The 17,512-nt window shown below is 36.7% G+C and overlaps 1 protein-coding gene across 10 annotated transcripts in view; it reads left to right on the forward strand.

Moving 5' to 3' along the window:
* adgrb2 (adhesion G protein-coupled receptor B2) overlaps positions 1-17,512 on the forward strand; it is a 254,928-nt gene that overhangs the window by 178,543 nt on the left and 58,873 nt on the right. For all 10 annotated transcript variants that reach the window (XM_026288832.1, XM_026288827.1, XM_026288830.1 and 7 more), the window contains exon 16: positions 11,878-12,007. In XM_026288832.1, coding sequence (XP_026144617.1) covers positions 11,878-12,007 — 130 coding nt within the window. The remainder of the gene's footprint in view (positions 1-11,877; positions 12,008-17,512) is intronic.

Genomic DNA, 17,512 nt, shown 5'->3' on the forward strand with positions numbered 1-17,512 from the left:
AAAACACAAAATAAAAGCCTGGTCCTTTCTCGTCCTTCACTGTCGTCGCTCCTCTTTTGTATCCTTCCAGTCTCCTCCTGCAGCCACACAACTGTGTTCAAACACCTTATAAAAGTTATTTTGGCATTCTATGGCACCTTTAACATCTTCCTCTCAGTTTCTTATAGTTTACGGAATTACTAAGTTTCTGTCTTTTTGGTTGTGAAAAACTTGAAAGATAGAGTAATAATATTCTCTCTCTCTCTCTCTCTCTCTCTCTCTCTCTCTCTTTGGAATTGTTTTTTTTTTTTGTGTGTGTGTGTGTTTGAATTGGTCTTGCTGCTGAGGCTGCTAGGGCTAAACAAGCATAAGCAGAAGAAAACTGCAGATTCTAGACAGACTTCTTAGAGACTTGAATTGTGTTGTTGCTTCCATGAAGAAAAAAGCTACAACAGTGCACTCACGTGGTTTCTTATCACCTATTTAGTGCCAGGGTAATGAGAGAAAGGGCACCAGTTCTGTACATGTTTGTGTGTGACCCGTTCTGTTTTCTCTCAGTATTCCTCCTCCTTTGCCACTCTTTTCTGCCTCTTTCCTCCTCTTTGGCTGTAGGATGTGGGCAGCAGCAGAGGTATAGGGTCTGTGAGGCTTAAAGGGGCTCCTGAGGGACCAGGGTCTGCTTCTTTAATCTGTTTTTACCCTGGTAAACTGGAAACAGCTCAAGAGAGCAACAAGGAGAATATGTCCTACAAAGGCGCTTTTGTTTACTCCAGTTATTCACATCCCTTGGCTTTCTTCTGTCATTTTGTAAAGTGCAGAACTCTGAATCCCTGAGGCTGATGTGGAAAGAGACCAGAAAAAATTAGAAGCTTTGCAAAAATCATAATTTATTCATTATGTTTGTATTCCAAGGACAGTATGTTTTAGCTTAAAGCTTATGTGTGCAGTTATGCAAAATTGCTAAAATATTGATTGTTTTTAAACCAGTTTCCTTTAATTTTAGATTAACAGATAGCCTTACCCCCAAAGTGACACCATTGGTTGAACCAGTGACAAAACTATCATTCATAAGTTAAGGGTCAGTATTTATTTTATTTTATTTTTGAGAGAGAAAGAGAGCGAGAGATTAATACTTTCCACCAAATCAGCATATTAGAATGATTTTTGAATTATTTTGTGACACTGGCGATTATAGTTATAGCTGCTGGAAATTCACCTTTGCCATTAAAAGGAACAAAATACATAAAATTGAATTAGTTATTTTAAACTGTAGTAATATTTCACTATAATTCTGTAATATTTAACTATAAAGTCTTTTTTATCAAATAAATGCATCCTTGGTCATGACGAGAGAGATTTGTAAGAGACTACTATGTTCAAAAATACATTTAAAAAAAGTCTATATTTTTTCTTCACAGTACTGTATATGCTTGTATTTTATAGTGTGATATGCATATTTATTTATTTTCCACCTCACAGTTTCAATCCAAATGAGGCTGATTATAGATTACTCATATAGAACTTCCCCTTTTCCCTTCTGTTTCCTCATTTGCAAGAAGAAGAGGCAAGACATGTCACCATCGTTCAGGGTTATTTCAGTTAATTTGCTGTGTAGGAGTTGCATTAAACTAAAGCACATTTCCACAGTCATCATTCTAAGCCTTGATTCAGTACATTCAGACATAGTCACAGACACATTTCCCTGCAGCACTGCATGTTGCTGTCCGTGGTGCTGAATCAGGTCAAGTCAATAGGATGGTTTCACACAGAGATATTTAGGGTCTTTAAGCACTAATTAGCATTAGAATTGAATCAGAATTTAAATAAACATTAACATTAAACATAAAATAATCAAATGCAATGTTGTTTCCCACATAGCTTTGATAAACTCACCATACATCAAACCCTGGTGACATGAAATCTTAATTGGCTACAATGACCTGCAAAGCAGACTAGACTTGATGCTAATAGTCTAATAGACTAGTGATTGAATTGCAAGATCATTCTCTTATCCAATTAGATTATTTTGCAGTATAATTTACATGCATTCAACATTAGATGTGAGCATATGCTGTATTTGGATGGCTTTCAAATGTACAAAATAAAAAAAATAAAAAATAATAATAAAGAAGTCACAGCCCACAGATGATAAGACAGGAAAGTAATTATTTGTTCATCTAGGGTTCTTTGTGAGACATTAGCACAGCTTGAGTTGAGAAATCATTATTTTTGCAGGGTTCATCTCCACAAACATCCGCTTCACTTCTCACTGTGTGTGAGCACATGCCCCACATCAACTCATTGTGTCTTTCTGAATCTGTGAGTATTCAATTTAAAAGATTACACTGGAAGTTGGCATGAAAACCTCACACACCTACCCAATGGCCCACTACACGTGTTTATTTTAAAATGTTTCTCTCTGCTCAGGCAACTGCAGGACATTATGCTGGCCATGCCATCGTGTTTACAGTTCAATGTTTTAAACGTCCATATGTCCATGTCATCTGTCTTCTAAAGCCCTACCTCTGTTTAAATGAGAAATGTTCTGCAATGAAGTCTAGAGTTAGCAAATGAACAGAAATAAGTTGAGTCCATCATAATGCCCCACATACACAGAGATTTGCATTCAGTCTTGCTTCAAAAACACCATCGTATCATCTGTTAGTACATGCGATGTTTACTAAGCAAGTGTGCTGAGAACAATGTGGGTCATGAGATACTTGTGAACTTGTTAGATTATTTACTTATGGTCAACACTTGGACATATCAACTCTATCATACACATTTTGCAATTGTAGTACACCAAACTATGAAACAACATAAAGTGAAGTACCATCATGTTATGTTTTGGATACCAGTGCCCATTATGGGATGCTGGATTGCTGGTGCAATCATGAGAAACATAACTTCCAAATTTATACTTGTGACTTATAATTTAACATACTGCTTTAATTTATTTGGCCAGTGCAGTCCAGATCATTAGACTTCAGTTGGCATATTTGGTGTTTCCTAACATTACCTTTGCAGTCAATTTAATTTTCAAATGCAAATTTTTCCTTGTTGGAGTGACAGAGTATTGACATAGTCACAGCTACTGGAACTCACAGTTTACTAAAGGTTTCAGTAACCCTGTATGGTAACATGCACATTCATTACACAGTAAGCATTCCATTTTTCCAGATTGTGGAGGCTGAGCCTGGGAATTCAACCTTGCCACTAGCAGCTCTCTTTCTTTGACCTAGAATCCCATGCTGCTTATTGGGGCAGGGCTCATGCCAGAGGGAGTGGAGTGACCGGGTAAATAACAGGATGCTGATCCCAACAACCTTTTTTTGAGTAGGTATGGGATGGATGCTTTAATCCAGCTTCTAATCCACACCACTGCCATCCATCACCCTTAGGCCACCACACTCCACTGCCATGTGAAAGCATGCAGCTACTAGCCACACATACACAGGGCTCTTCTCTACTTCAGTCTGACAGAATTTAGCGACTCTTGTGTTTAGTTCAACTAAATTTGTCATTTCAACAAAACATGATTTTTTTTTTTTTTCAATCTAAAAGCATTTTTTTAGGTAATATATTATCCCCTCTGATGCAAAATTTGTCAGTAAAATAAGTGATTTACTCACTTATTTTACTAATAACTAAAGCCATTGACATCTAGTTAATAGACATTCATATGAATAAATGTATAGCAGCAAAGACTGTGAACACTATAAATAAGTGGCACCATAATGGAAATAAATAAAAAGGAATATGCAATGAACAAAATTTATTTTTTATGAAATCTGAGGGACCTTGAATGTGATAGTTCCCTTGCTGTCTATGCGAGGGTCAGGGAGCCCTAAGATTTCATCAAAAAAATATCTTAATTTGTGTTTCGAAGATACACAATACTCAACAATAGTCTTACGGGTTTGGAACAACATGAGGGTGAGTAATGACAGAATTTTCATTTTCATTGTCATGTACAGTACATAACCATGCCAAATCCTCCTAGAGTTGATCTGATAGAAATATAAATAATAATATAATACATAGGTATGTAGTATTAAATAGTTCCTGAACAATATGTATTTTAATATATGTGTATATATATTTACTAGCCTACCATGCATAAAGATATACTAATAATGTGTATCATGCACAGAATTCAGATAATATCTGTTCAGATGGCAGAGAACCCATTACAACTGTGTCACAGATATCTTTCAGGTCACTGTAAAGCTGCTATATATGTATATTTGTATACGGCAGGATAAAGTCATTGTGGGATGTTTTCGGCATGTCTGCTTTGCAGACTCCTGAACTCTCTGTGCACCCGCTCATTATCTGAAAAAAAGCATGGAGCTCTCTCTCTAACGATGCCGTGACTCAGACTTTCTCCCACTCAATGGACTGTAGATCAGCTGCTAGAACAGCTTCTGCTTTTATGACACCACAAGAAAATAATCACAGCAACTTAATAGTGATTCCTGGAGCCATTTGGCTTAAAGGGATTTTTATCTTAGCAAAATATCTGGGCGGATGGATCTGTCCCCTCCTCACTGTGATATCGCAACCTGCGCGACCCCTGGTTACCCCCCTTCCCCCCGTAATAAAGTGAGACATAAGCATCTTATGGTTAAAATGAGCTGAACTGGGATAATGTGGAATCCATCTCGCCGTGAGAGCAGCTTCATGCGCCATTATCTGTCTTACCATGGCTAGACCTACATCTCTACACCGGGCCACTCTCCCTCTTTTTATTTGTTCCTCCCGACGTAATCTTCTCTTTGCTTCCTGCTCATATCATTACACACAAGTTAGGTGAGCTTTCAGGGCTATTCTTCAATGAGTAAGTATATTTGAGTTTGCCTGTGAGTCAATAAAGATTCAGCGTTCTATATTTAGATTCAAAACACCTGATGCGGAAATAACCCCATACCTCATCTGGTGGTTTAGAGTGTGTGTGGCGGAAGTCAAGTGTGTGTGTGTGTGTGTGTGTTGTGGGAGTGGCTTCCAGGCCAGGGGACAGTGTTAGTGTGTCAATCGAAACACCAGCAGATTGAATCTCAGCAAGCGTCTGTCTGCTTACATATAGCATCTGTGTGGAGTTAGACTACACCACTGTGGTGAGTACATACATATTTAATGTCTTTTTAACCAATGAAACGAAATAATTATGATGAGTAGACTGGATAGTTTGTAAATCAAATCTTTTGCTGGATTGAATGTTGGACATCATTGATGTTTTAAACCATTTAAATCGAGTGCTATATTAATGAATGCATTATTATATGAAATATTAAGAACCTCTTTGTCAGATTGTCAGGATATCAAACTCTTGGTAACTGTGGCATGTAAAAGGGAAGCAAGATCTGCTGAGGTGCCTGTGGCTTGCTTGAGTTGGCTGTGAAGTTCTTTCTCTGGATTAGCTGGCTACATCGTCATTCTTTTGATATTGTGGGCTATTTTTAGTTCTCTATCCATTATTTGGTAAAGTCATGAAGGAGCAATGTTCTTAATGCTTTACTGTGGTCATTACCTCAGAGAATTTCATCTTGGATGTTGTATGACGAAGCTGTTGTGCAGGGCCGCTAGTCACAAGCATTGCTAACCTGCCTGGAATCATTCCCATCAGAGCATCGGGAGGAAGGCTGATCTCTTTAAAGAAGCTTAACAATTATGGTCAGGAAAGTAAAGATGAAAAGCCAATGACAAGCCCTTTCCATGCATTCCGATATGATTGCAACACTGAATCAAAAGCATTATATGTGTTTCTAGTTCTGGGGACAAGGACATGGTCTTTCATACTTGGGTGAAAACATTTTACTCTCAATGCTTCAGTATCTGTTGTATAGATTTGAGGCAACATGCCTAGATGGAAAAAAAGAAGGATTGCTCAGAGATAGTTTTAGTTTTGCAGATATGAGTAAGTTTCAATGTTGTCTCAGATGTTTCTACTAAAATAATAATTTGTTTGACATGCAGTACAAGTATAGAGCTATTAAATTGTAAACAACTTAGTCCAGATACTTTGATCTTGAAAGAACTTAATGAGAAATCAGGGTGTTAAACCACAATACATCCTCATGGTGACCAGTGACATACAAGATTGATTAATTTAACCGATTCGTTAAAAAACGCGGATTCATTCATAAATTGAGATTTAGTGAGACATAGATTTGTCTGTTCAGACATTTCTTTTGAACACTAATTCATGAAATTTCTAATTGTATAAGCATTTTTTTTTTTTTTTTTTTTAGTTTTTTTAGTTTTTGAAACTGTTTGAGGTTTTGACAGTTTTGACATTTTTGAAACTGTGTGTTGCTTGGTGCTGTTGTAGCTTTTTAACTATTTTCATTTGCAGTGCAAAAACATGACTTGGCAATATTGTGTCTAAATGTTTCCCAGCAATACATTCTTGTTTATTGAACTGTCAGATAAAAGCCATATAATACTCAAAATCATGCAGTTGTTTTTCCAGAATATCAGGCTGAGACTTGTGGCTAGAGATCTACACTTGCTCCCACAACTAGCTCAGTTTCTTTTCTCAATTTATCAGAACTTCCCTAAATATATCATTAAACTGATATATTGGTTATGAATGGTCTTACATGTACTAAGTTCCAGAAAATTCTTCTGTTTTGTAGTAAAATTGATATGCCAGATTGAGTGGATTCCGCTTGTCATGTAATATTTCCTTTCCTTTATACTTCCAGAGCTAATTATCAGTCTTTCTCCTCTCTTGCTTCCTCCCTTTCAGATCACTTTCTCATTTTTCTTTCTCACAGTGTTTTCCCCCTGTTTTCAGCATTTTAAACTCTATAAATTATTTTTAACACTCCCATAATTCTTCTCTGAACACCCTTTCACTGTAATCATATAGGGCATATTTAGCTCATAATGCAGGTGCCTATAACCAGATTAGAATTAATTGCCTTCCCGAAATAAAACTGTTCCTCACATGGATTAACTGTCAGAATCCATGTTTAATTTGTTTGTTTAAGGTGTATTTTCAACCTTCACTGTAGACGCGAGTCCAACTTAACCGCCTCCCTTCGTCAAGATGATGGCTGCTATAATACACCACAGCTGGATATCTTTTACCAGCGTTTATCTCATGTTTTCATCCTGTGGTTTGAGGCAGCTCATCTTGTAGTGGATATTAAAAACAAAAGGGGACAAAGTCAATTTGGTCTGTTCTGTAATCTGATCCCCCCAGACTACTGTCACGGCCGATCTGGTCATTTAATCAGAGACCTAAACACAAACACTGGCCGGGCCATTGATGGGGAAGAGGGCATGCTGCTGGTTTATTAAACCTATCACAGCATGTGCTAATTAAATAATGGAGCCGTACTCACATACCAAAGGGTGAAAAATGACTGCTGTGGCATTTCATTCTCCAAATGTTACCATGTTTGACCTTGCTTTTAGCATGTATATTTGCTTTTGTGCGTATGACAGAGTGGCAGCGTAATAGTGAAAATGCCTACTGAGCTATTGAGAGAAAAACCTCATAGGGAGAAATGAAAAGGTAAACAGAGTTTGTTTACCATGCTGGCTAATAGTGTAAAGAGGGAGGGTAGGTACACAAGTGCGCCCATGTGCTTTTTCTGATGATTTTTGAAGCATAGGAATGGCTATGGAGGTTACGCTTGGGTGGGAGTTTAATTGTGGATAAAATTGTGTTGGAAATATGCAAAGGTTTTTTGTTTGGTTGTTTTTTTTGGGTGGGGGGGGGATTAGTCCTGCTGGAATTTGGTTCATGGTACCTGCATCCACTTTTTGGTTCATTGATGATCTCACAGTCTAAAGCCATGTGGTATGTTGATATAAGGGTGACTGGGGCAAGTCCCACCTTTTACAGTATATTTATCAATGCTGGTTTATTTTTTTAAATAATCAGTATATGCAGAAAAAAACCTTAAGGTATTGTCAGATTCACTGTTGTTTGGTTAATGTTCATAGGTGAAACCCAGTCATCTCAATAGGATTCCATGTGATCTGTTATTTAATGCGAGGACGAAAGATTTACCCAAACAGGTTTTGCAATCAGGTTCAAGTTGGTTGTGCAAAATCTGTTTGGTTTGAAAATTGCTTCTGTGAGCTGTGCTTCATACAATAACATTCATTTTCTAATGTGATTATATCATTGAAGTCTCTAAAACTTTAAACATTACTTTCAAGGAAAGGTAGAGTGATTGACCTTTTGTATGCACATGCCTTTATTTTCATCTCATATGTCATATACCATTTGAGTGGATTTTTAAAACAACAATTTTTAGCAATTTACACATAGATCACAGTTTCCCCATGCCACTGAATGGTTAACATATATTTATATAGTATGGGATTTACATAGTACTTTAAATTAAATTTAAAAAGCCATCACATACTGGAAACCATCATTCAAAACAATATCTTTCCAGCAGGTATAATCTTGCATAAAGAGATAATATCCTTAAGGGTGGTAAATGATGTTGTCCGGACAGCATAGCTGTCTCATTCTGAGAGCTCAGTAATTGGATGTTTTCTGATCTAAGCAAAGTATCCGTCTCGCCTGCCAAACAATGTTTTAGATGATATTTCACAAAGCCCTGTATCTCTTATCACACCTGCTCCTGTTCACCTGCTGTTGATTAATATCCCCGGGAGGTTTGCACCTGATGCTCTGTGCTTGATCCTAGCCCCACTAGAAATACCCAGAATTCCATTCACGTGTCGGTCGGCTCATCTTTGTTTCTGCTGGCGTCAGAGAGACTTTGAATGGGAGTTGCCTCAGATCCTCTGAAGTGTCAATCTGCAGATCAAGGCAAGAGAAAGATTGCACTTAGATTGCATTAGGTAGGTTTTTATTTATTGAGCTCTAGCTGTGGGAGCATATGTGTTGGAGAAAAGAATGATGCATGTTTATGAGAGAGAGGGGGGGGGGGGGGGGAGAGAAAGAGATGAAAATGTAGAGAATGCAGATGTGCTCTTGCATTGCTTCTGCATAGGTTTGACTGATATTTCACAAAACTCTTGCACAAGGAATTAATTACTCACACTTATAGTATTGTTTTCTAATTGATTAGCTGAAGCCCAATGAAATTTGCATGTTCCTATCATGCAGTTGTGGGACTAGGTTGTGAAGCATGCAGCAGACTACTGCAATTTGCCATTCTTTACTAGATCTGTCCAGCATCACTGCACTGTGATCCAGAAGCCTGAATTGACACTTTAAAATGTTTAAAAATGCAATCTAAATCACAAGCCTGGATAAATGCCTAATTATAATGCGTTTCTCCGTCATTGTTCATCATTTGATGAATCACTGCTGACTTGACGGCTTGAAAATCTACACAAACACGTATTTTAAACAAAATACCACAGGTGGTAATAGCTTAGTGTAAATTGTGCCAGGCAAATTAAAAGTGAATATAGCTCACAATCTATATCAGGCCTAATTTGCATAGAAAGTTTGCACTGAAAAAAAAGACATTGACTTAAACTGAAATCTGGCTTGTTAGTAATTAAGAATCTCGTTAATTCCTTTCCTATTCTTGTAATTATAAGTTGAAGTTGGGATTTATCTCTATTTTTGCTGCTTGTGTAGACTTTACAGTCTCATAAACTCAAGATATTCATAATAATATACCTGCTTCTCTTACTCCATAAAATAAAAGTACTAGGATAAAAATAAATAAATTGTAATAATATACAGTACCACCTCGGGATACCACCTAGGGATATAATGGCACACAAAAATTACTGTTTCGGTACATACCCTTGGATTGGTATGTTTTCAGTAAAGCAGGGAGAAAAACAAATAGCTTCTTTTTTCATTATTCATCTTAGTTATTGAAGAAACTATGACTTTGTCTTTAACTTCAGAAAGGCAATATTTGTACTGTAGTTTATAGAGATTTTAAGAGCTTCCACTTTTGAAGGTAAAATATTTTTAGTAAGATATATATTTCAGTCGGAATTATTGCGCTATCCATTCTATTCTGTGCTCTGTCTGTTTAATGTGCAAATGCACATCTGTGCTCATTCATTAAAGTCTGTGAAGTTTAACAGATACCATTTCTGAAAAATATAAATACTCATGTGAATTTACAAAAAAGGATACAACCGTAAAACTCTGGTCTCAAATTATACAGTATACACATCTGGCAGGCTTCTTTAAACCGCACACTTAATATACATCACATCTCACATTTAAGACAATTTGGATTGTGTACCTTTCCTTCAGCAGCTCACTGTGTCCTCGGGTATCTTTCAGATGTATTTGCGACATCAGCGTGTATTGATATATAAATGGTATTGTCCCAACCAAGGCTATTTGAGAATTTGAAAATCTCTAAAGGGGTCAAATACAAAAGAGGGACCTCAGAGAACTGAAAAGGCTATTATTCCTTACAGTACAAATCATTGCTTGGAAGTAGATGAAATTCACTTATTCATTGTACACTTGAAAGATTCATTCATTGTAACTTTGTAAAGTCAGCATGACAGATTGCCATTTGCTTAAGTGTTTTCTCCTGTGGAATAACATGAAGTGATGAATTGCTCACAAGAAATTTCTGAATTTTGATTTCATGTTGACTTAAGTAGGTGTCTTGCTCAAGGGCACAATGGTGATGATTCATGGACCATTTTTGGTTACTAGCAAAGAGCACAGCATTACTCTTACTGCTGGAAAATGACCCACCACTTATGTATCTAACTTGACTATGCTTTGAACTTGAATTGTTAGTTGGGGAAACCGAATGTTACACACATTTGATCAGTTGTGCTTTTTGTTGTACACTATTCACTAAATCCATAATTAGAAGCTCTTCTTAGTCCGACCATCTGGCCTCAGCATTGAGTTTAATCTGAGGATCAACATGAAGCTTTACAGTTTACATTTAACAAAGGTTTTAAAACTCCCCCTCCTCCATTCCCATTATTTCTTCCCTAAACTTATAAAATGCGCATATGTGGGAGTATTAAGTTCACAGTGTCCCATTTGGAAGCTTGTATGTAAAAAATAAAATAAAAATAATAATAATAAAATAAATAAATGAATAAACCATTTGAAACAGATGGTGTATATATATATATATATATATATATATATATATATATATATATATATATATATATATATATATATACACCATGTAGTGTATATATGCACATATATACACTACCATTAAAATGTTTGGGCTGGGTAAAATGTGAACATGTTTTTGAAAGAAGTATGCATTTATTTGATTAGTAATACAGTAAAAACACTGTCAAATATTATTGCCATTTTAAATAACTGTTTTCGATTGTAGTATATTTTCAAATGTAGTTTGTTTTAGTGTTGGAAAACTTTTGTAACATTATAAATGTCTTTACCGTCACTCTTGTCCAATTTTATGTGTCCTTCCTTAATAAAAGTAAAAGCTCATTGACCCTAAACCTTTGGATGGTAGCGTAAATATAGGCATACTATAAAATAAAGATGACTTGTTAATGGATAAATGAAAGAAGGATTTAACAATCACACGATTATAATTATAGTAATAATGTGTAAAAGATAAGCAATGAGAATTGGAGTGCTTCTGCTAGACATTTTGAGAACATATTGAGAACACTTTGAGTAAGAGGATAATGGAAGGTACGTATGACAGCCATGAGACCCTGAAAGTGTTTATGACAAGCAGATATTTGCAGAAAGTCTAGATGGTCCATTATAATAGCAAAGCCAGTGAACTTGAGGGCCGTTGTGGATGAGAGCGTTTGGAGTGGGGTTGTCATCGACTAGTCCTCATGGCACCATACAACTCACTACGGTCTCTCCTGTTCTCTCTCATGGAATGACCCAATTAATTCATCCTTTTTTTTCTGTGTGTGTGTGTTTGTGTGTGTGTTGTCGCTATACCCTATCAACAGAGAGGCTGGCGAAGAAAACTGGGACGCAGAGAGCTGCCAAACGCTCCCATCGCCGGCAGTCTCCCACACCAAATGTCTGTGCAGCAAGCTGTCCACCTTTGCAGTGTTAGCGCAGAAAGCTAAAGAACCGGTGAGTGCTATCTTTACTTCTCCACACCTCACTTCACCCCACAGCATCTACTTGGGACAGGGCCTAGCTGACCGAGACCTCTGTGAAATTTGTCGTATGCATAACATATGCTGCCATACATCGAGAATATTGTTGTCTAACATTGTTTGGAGTGTTCGGTTGCTTTCTAGAAGGTCATTATCCTGTCTGTTCCACATATGCTAGATGCTGTAGCTAAAGAAAGATCAGAAACCGTGTTCTTGGGTAATTATTTTGTTTAAAGGTAGGGGCGTAACATTGTGACCGTCTGCACTGTTGCTGTGACATTCGATGTGAACTTACCTCCATAATGTGAGGGTATCGTACAGAAGCAGATGGTGGACCAGGTGTTTAATATATCATGGTATGCATTATGCGTCAGGGTTTGTCTAGCTTGGGATTTCTCCCAGGTATAGTTTAAAGGCACTGATGCACAGCAATGCTGTTATTTTTCTGTGATTATGAATATTAATCTCAATAAAGCAGTGTTTATCAAAGTGTGAGCCATCAGGGGAGGAATGGGAAGTGATAATAATTTACCAAGTAAAAATGAAAAAGAAATATGGTGCCGTTTAAAAACTTCAGACAATTACATATATACTTTAAAATATTAAATTAAAATTAAATAAAAATAAAAATAATAAAAATTATTTAATTTAAAATATTAATATTTTTATTCATCTAGGATCAGTTAAACTAATCAAAATTGGCAATAACAAGTTTATAATGTTGCAAAAATTTCTGTTTGAAAGAAACTCTGGTCTTTTGGACTTTCTATTCATCCTAAATAATCCTGAGGGGCGGGGGGTGGGGGGTTATCACAGTTTGCACAAAAATATAAGGCTATACAACAGATTTAAACGCTGATAATAAGAATAAGAAATGTTACTTGAGCTCCAAATAAACTTATTATAATGATTTCTGAAGGATTATTTGACCCTGAAGACTGAAGCAATGATGCTAGAAATTATTATTATTAATATTATTTTATTTTATTTAAAAAAATTACTAGTGTATTAATTAATGTATTAATGTATTACAATTTCTTACTTCATTGTTGCTGCTTTCATTTTATTTTTCATCAAATAAATGCAGCATTGATGCCAAATGTAGAAAACTCCTTAGATTACACACCTGAAATTGAAATATGAAATATGAAATTGAAATCGTATTTATTTTACAGGACAAACTAATATTTGGAGTCCATGCTAGATATGTGTCACCTCTGAGTGGACTAGACACTAAGCGTTGTATCGGTGATGTGGCTTTTAGCTATCCAGGTTAATGACTCGTGCTGCCGCTTGTTATATTGACCCCCTGCCCTCTTTTCACTTAATGGAAGTGAGAGGCCCAGCAGCTGCTCAGACCTCGATGTTCTAGGACTGTGTGTCCTGTATATCTCTCTCTTTCCCTCTCTCTCTATAGATATATCTGTCCATGTCTCTATCTACATATTTATCTTTCTGTCCCTCTTGTTTGTTTTCCCGTTTCCTTCCTCCCCTCCCCTCAACTGCGTCACCAATGAAAGTATACTGACCCAGTTTAGTTTAGCCGAGTGTTTTTTCGACTGAAAGCACCCCCATTAAAGTGATTGATATGCATGGCAGGCGAAGGGGATGCTGGGAGATGGAGAATAGCCCTGAGGAATGAGCCATGTGGGGCGAAGAGAGTAGCGCCAGAGGCGAGTCAGAGTCACACAGGAGCTGGACCACACACTGCTGGCTGCCAGCACCACTGACACTGGCTAAAGACAGCGTGCCAAGCAGACACACACATGCAGAGATCGAGAGAGAGAGAGAGAGAGAGCAGGACTGCCCATTAGGCACAATACTGCACAGGCAGGGGCATTGTGCTTTGGGTACAGGGAGGCAAGGTGGATGCAATGTCAGTCCTAAAAACTGCACAGTTAAAGGAATACTAAAATAAAAAGAGGGAAAAGTGGAGGACAAAACATTTTAAAGTCAGAAGTCATGTTTACTAATAGAGTATAATAATGGGACACTAAAGTGTGTCTAGTGCTTTGGGTATGCAGTGAAACAAATGTATATATTTTTTTTTTTTCCAGAATTCATTGATGCACACAGACAGGAACATTCTAAGTATAAAAATCTTGTAAAACTATACACTTTACTGTCACTTTCGACCAATTATACATTTTATAATGGTTTTCTGTAGTAAAGTTTTCTAAAATGTCACTGTTCTTAAAATATGCTGTGCCATTTCTGAATACGTTGCGTCCTCAGAGAATAGAAGAGTGACAAGCAGAAATGCAATTATAATGCTCGGCTCATATCTGTCACCCAGACCTAAAGCTGTAGGTCAATGCTTCCTAATCGACATTTATCAATTTTTGTCCCTCATTATGACGTCAGCGCCTGGCTATTGGCTTTTGCAGGAGTGCCTGGTGACATTTGGAAGAGCAGAGTAATCGACACTATTAGCAAACAGTCTCCACCCATTAGCCTGACTCTGCATGGGTCATCACATCTCCATCAGAGATTTTAATGTTCTCAAGCAGCTTAACGCTCTAAAAAAAATCCTTAAACCAGACACTGTTGCTGTGTTCCAAAATCTAGTGTGTTGTCTATCTAGCCAGCATTTCTAAGCCTTGTAAATGCACTTTAAATGCAAAAGATGTTTTCAAAGTAAAGCTTTCAAAACTGCGATTGCTTCTAAGACACCTCAATTTTTCACACATATCCTCCCACAATGCCAGAATGCACTTCAGAAACTTTGAGTGGAATGTGTTTTATTCAGTTCTTAAAGATGTTAATAGAATATATAGATTGGGTATGTGCTTGTTTTGCTTTAGTGCATTGTCGTTATAGCAACACGCTAACCACAAATTCTACTGTTAATGAAGTTTCTTTTGCAGCTACTTGAGAGCTACTTGTGTGCAGTATGAGTGATCATACTGATGGAAAATGTTTCTCAACTTTTGGTTAAAAGGCAGAGTTCTGATGTCAAAACGGCTCACTTCAGAACAGAGCTAATTTGTTTTCTTCCTTTTTTGAATCTGTAAACCTCCGATGGAAAAGTTCGGAATAGGGCCCTGTGAAGTACAACAGCTGCTCTGACAGATATCCAGGGGTCTGAACACATTCATTTTGTTTTGCTGTGAGCTCTCTGCCCTCCCAAGGCTCTGGTATCTTCTCAGTATTACAGATCAAGTCTGCTCTTGGGCTTTGTAGTTGAGCACTAGACGAGAGTCAGACGTGATGGAAACTGCATTTCAATTATACTGTCTTAGGAACTTTTTAAAGGGATGTTTTGGCGTAACATATTGGCTGTTTATTAGTAATAATAAAGTACATATCGTGTATGACCATATTCTACTTCCTTAACCCTTTCGAGTCGATTAACGCATATATGCGTTTTGAGTCATTTTCACCTGATAACCCTGAAAAGAACTTAAATTACACTCTCAGTTTTAATCGTACAGATAAGAGCAATACATCTATCGAATCTGTAAAGGGTCTAGTTTTTTTTGGATACAGACATAATAACAAAAAACCTTTGTGCACTTATAAAATAAAGATAACAAACAAGGTGCGCTGTCTACAGTCTTTATCTCCGCTGATCGTCATGTACAAACATTTCATTAAAATGAACTGTAACTCCGTGAATACTCAACGAAGAGACATGAGAGAGATATCTATAGAAAGCCTGGAATGTCTACTTTTAAACTAAACAGGTGCTGCCGAAAACAGATATTCTGAGATAAAGTAATCCATATGAAAACAACGCGATGTCTATTTTTCATATCTAAGCTCATTATATCTAATGTGACCACGCCCCCGCGCTGAACGCGCTATTCAGATTCAAGCGCGCGGCTTGAATACGCCCACACAGAAGAAAAAGCAGCGAGACTATTCTTCAAGTTTTTATTTTATTTTACTGTTTGCTTCGCGATGAGAGGAATAAGACATAATTCACCCCAAAAAGATGTGATGTGGTTGAGGATTTGAGAAATGGATTTCCTCAGAAAAAAGAATGAAGCGCTTTATTCAGCAGAGATCATAAACATGAGTAAGTCTCTTTTTATGTATTTGTACTAGTGTTCACATAACGTGTAAACATTTTACTAGTTAGACTTTTTCCAAATACTTTTTCCAAACTTCCTGACTAAATGTATAATCAAGTGAAACATTATGAAGTTTCAATAACAATATACAATACTATACCATTCAAAAGCTTGATGTAAATAATATAAATGTAACAAATAGAGATAACTCTAACAACTGTAAAAACAATGCAGTTCTTTCGATTTATTCCCCCTAAAAAAAACCTGAAAAATATTATCAGCTCTTTTCAACATTAATAATAATAATAATAATGATAATAAATGGGGTTTATATGGGGTTTATTTGGTAGAAAATAAGATTGTTAAAAGGATTTCTGAAGGATTGTGTGACTAGAGAAAGGATGCCAAAAAATTTGCCCTCAGAGTGGCACAGTTGAATGAGAGGCTCATTATGCAGCTCATTATGCAGGCCTTTGTCTTCTCAGGTGTAAATCACAATGATATTCATGGTAGTTGACGCCTACTCGCATATGACTTTTACCAACAAAAAGTGTTTTAGAAAATTTAAATCAATATATTGTTTTCTGTGAGTGAGTAAACAAGATGATTTTCACATCATTCAGAAAGAAAAATTCTAGGCTACAAGCTCCAGTTCTCAACTTTTCCGGCAACCAATTTTATGTATGTGTTTTATTGCCTTATTCAAGTGATTTAACATTTTTAGTTTTTCACTAACCATGCATAACATTTTTTCTCTCAAAAATACAATCATGTACATGCATGCATTTCACATATTATTATAGCCCAGTTTGTGCTGATTACAGTGATATTAGACTTAACCCATTTAGATATTTATAAGAAACTGAAAAAAGCACAAATATCAGGGCATGACAAAACTTCTCAAGGCCCCAAAAATACCCTTAGACTCCAGAGGGTTAATCCTACTCTATACCTAAACTGAAAAAAACGACCCTACTAACTATTGATAATCAGCAAATTAGGAGTTTATTAAGGCAAAATCATTGTTAATGGTTTCAAAATAGTTTAGTGGATATCATATCGTGAGGCACAATTAAGATACCGTGACAGCTCTAGCCCCTGTCCTCAAGACTATATGGAGGAAGTGGGAAAGCTCAAATGTTTAATAGCAAATAAGACATAGATACATGGATGGATTAGCCTTCATATTTAATCGAGAGGAGAGGGAGGGTGGAAAGTGGCTGTCATTACAGGCCTTCTTTAGTATAGCTGCTATCACCCACTGATCCTGTTTATCCCCTGCTGTCTATCCCAAAGAGTGAAAACACTGCTATTTACCAAGGTTAGAGGTCTGTTTTATTTAAAACAGAGCATTTATTTATGTAGTGACTACAAGCTCAAAGGCTTCCATTGGTTATCATCCTAGCCTCATAGTATACATAATAACTCAGTGCTGATCAGTTACTCAGTGATGGATGATGGGA

Source organism: Carassius auratus, chromosome 19, assembly GCF_003368295.1.
Source record: "Carassius auratus strain Wakin chromosome 19, ASM336829v1, whole genome shotgun sequence".
NCBI classification, from domain to species: domain Eukaryota; kingdom Metazoa; phylum Chordata; class Actinopteri; order Cypriniformes; family Cyprinidae; genus Carassius; species Carassius auratus.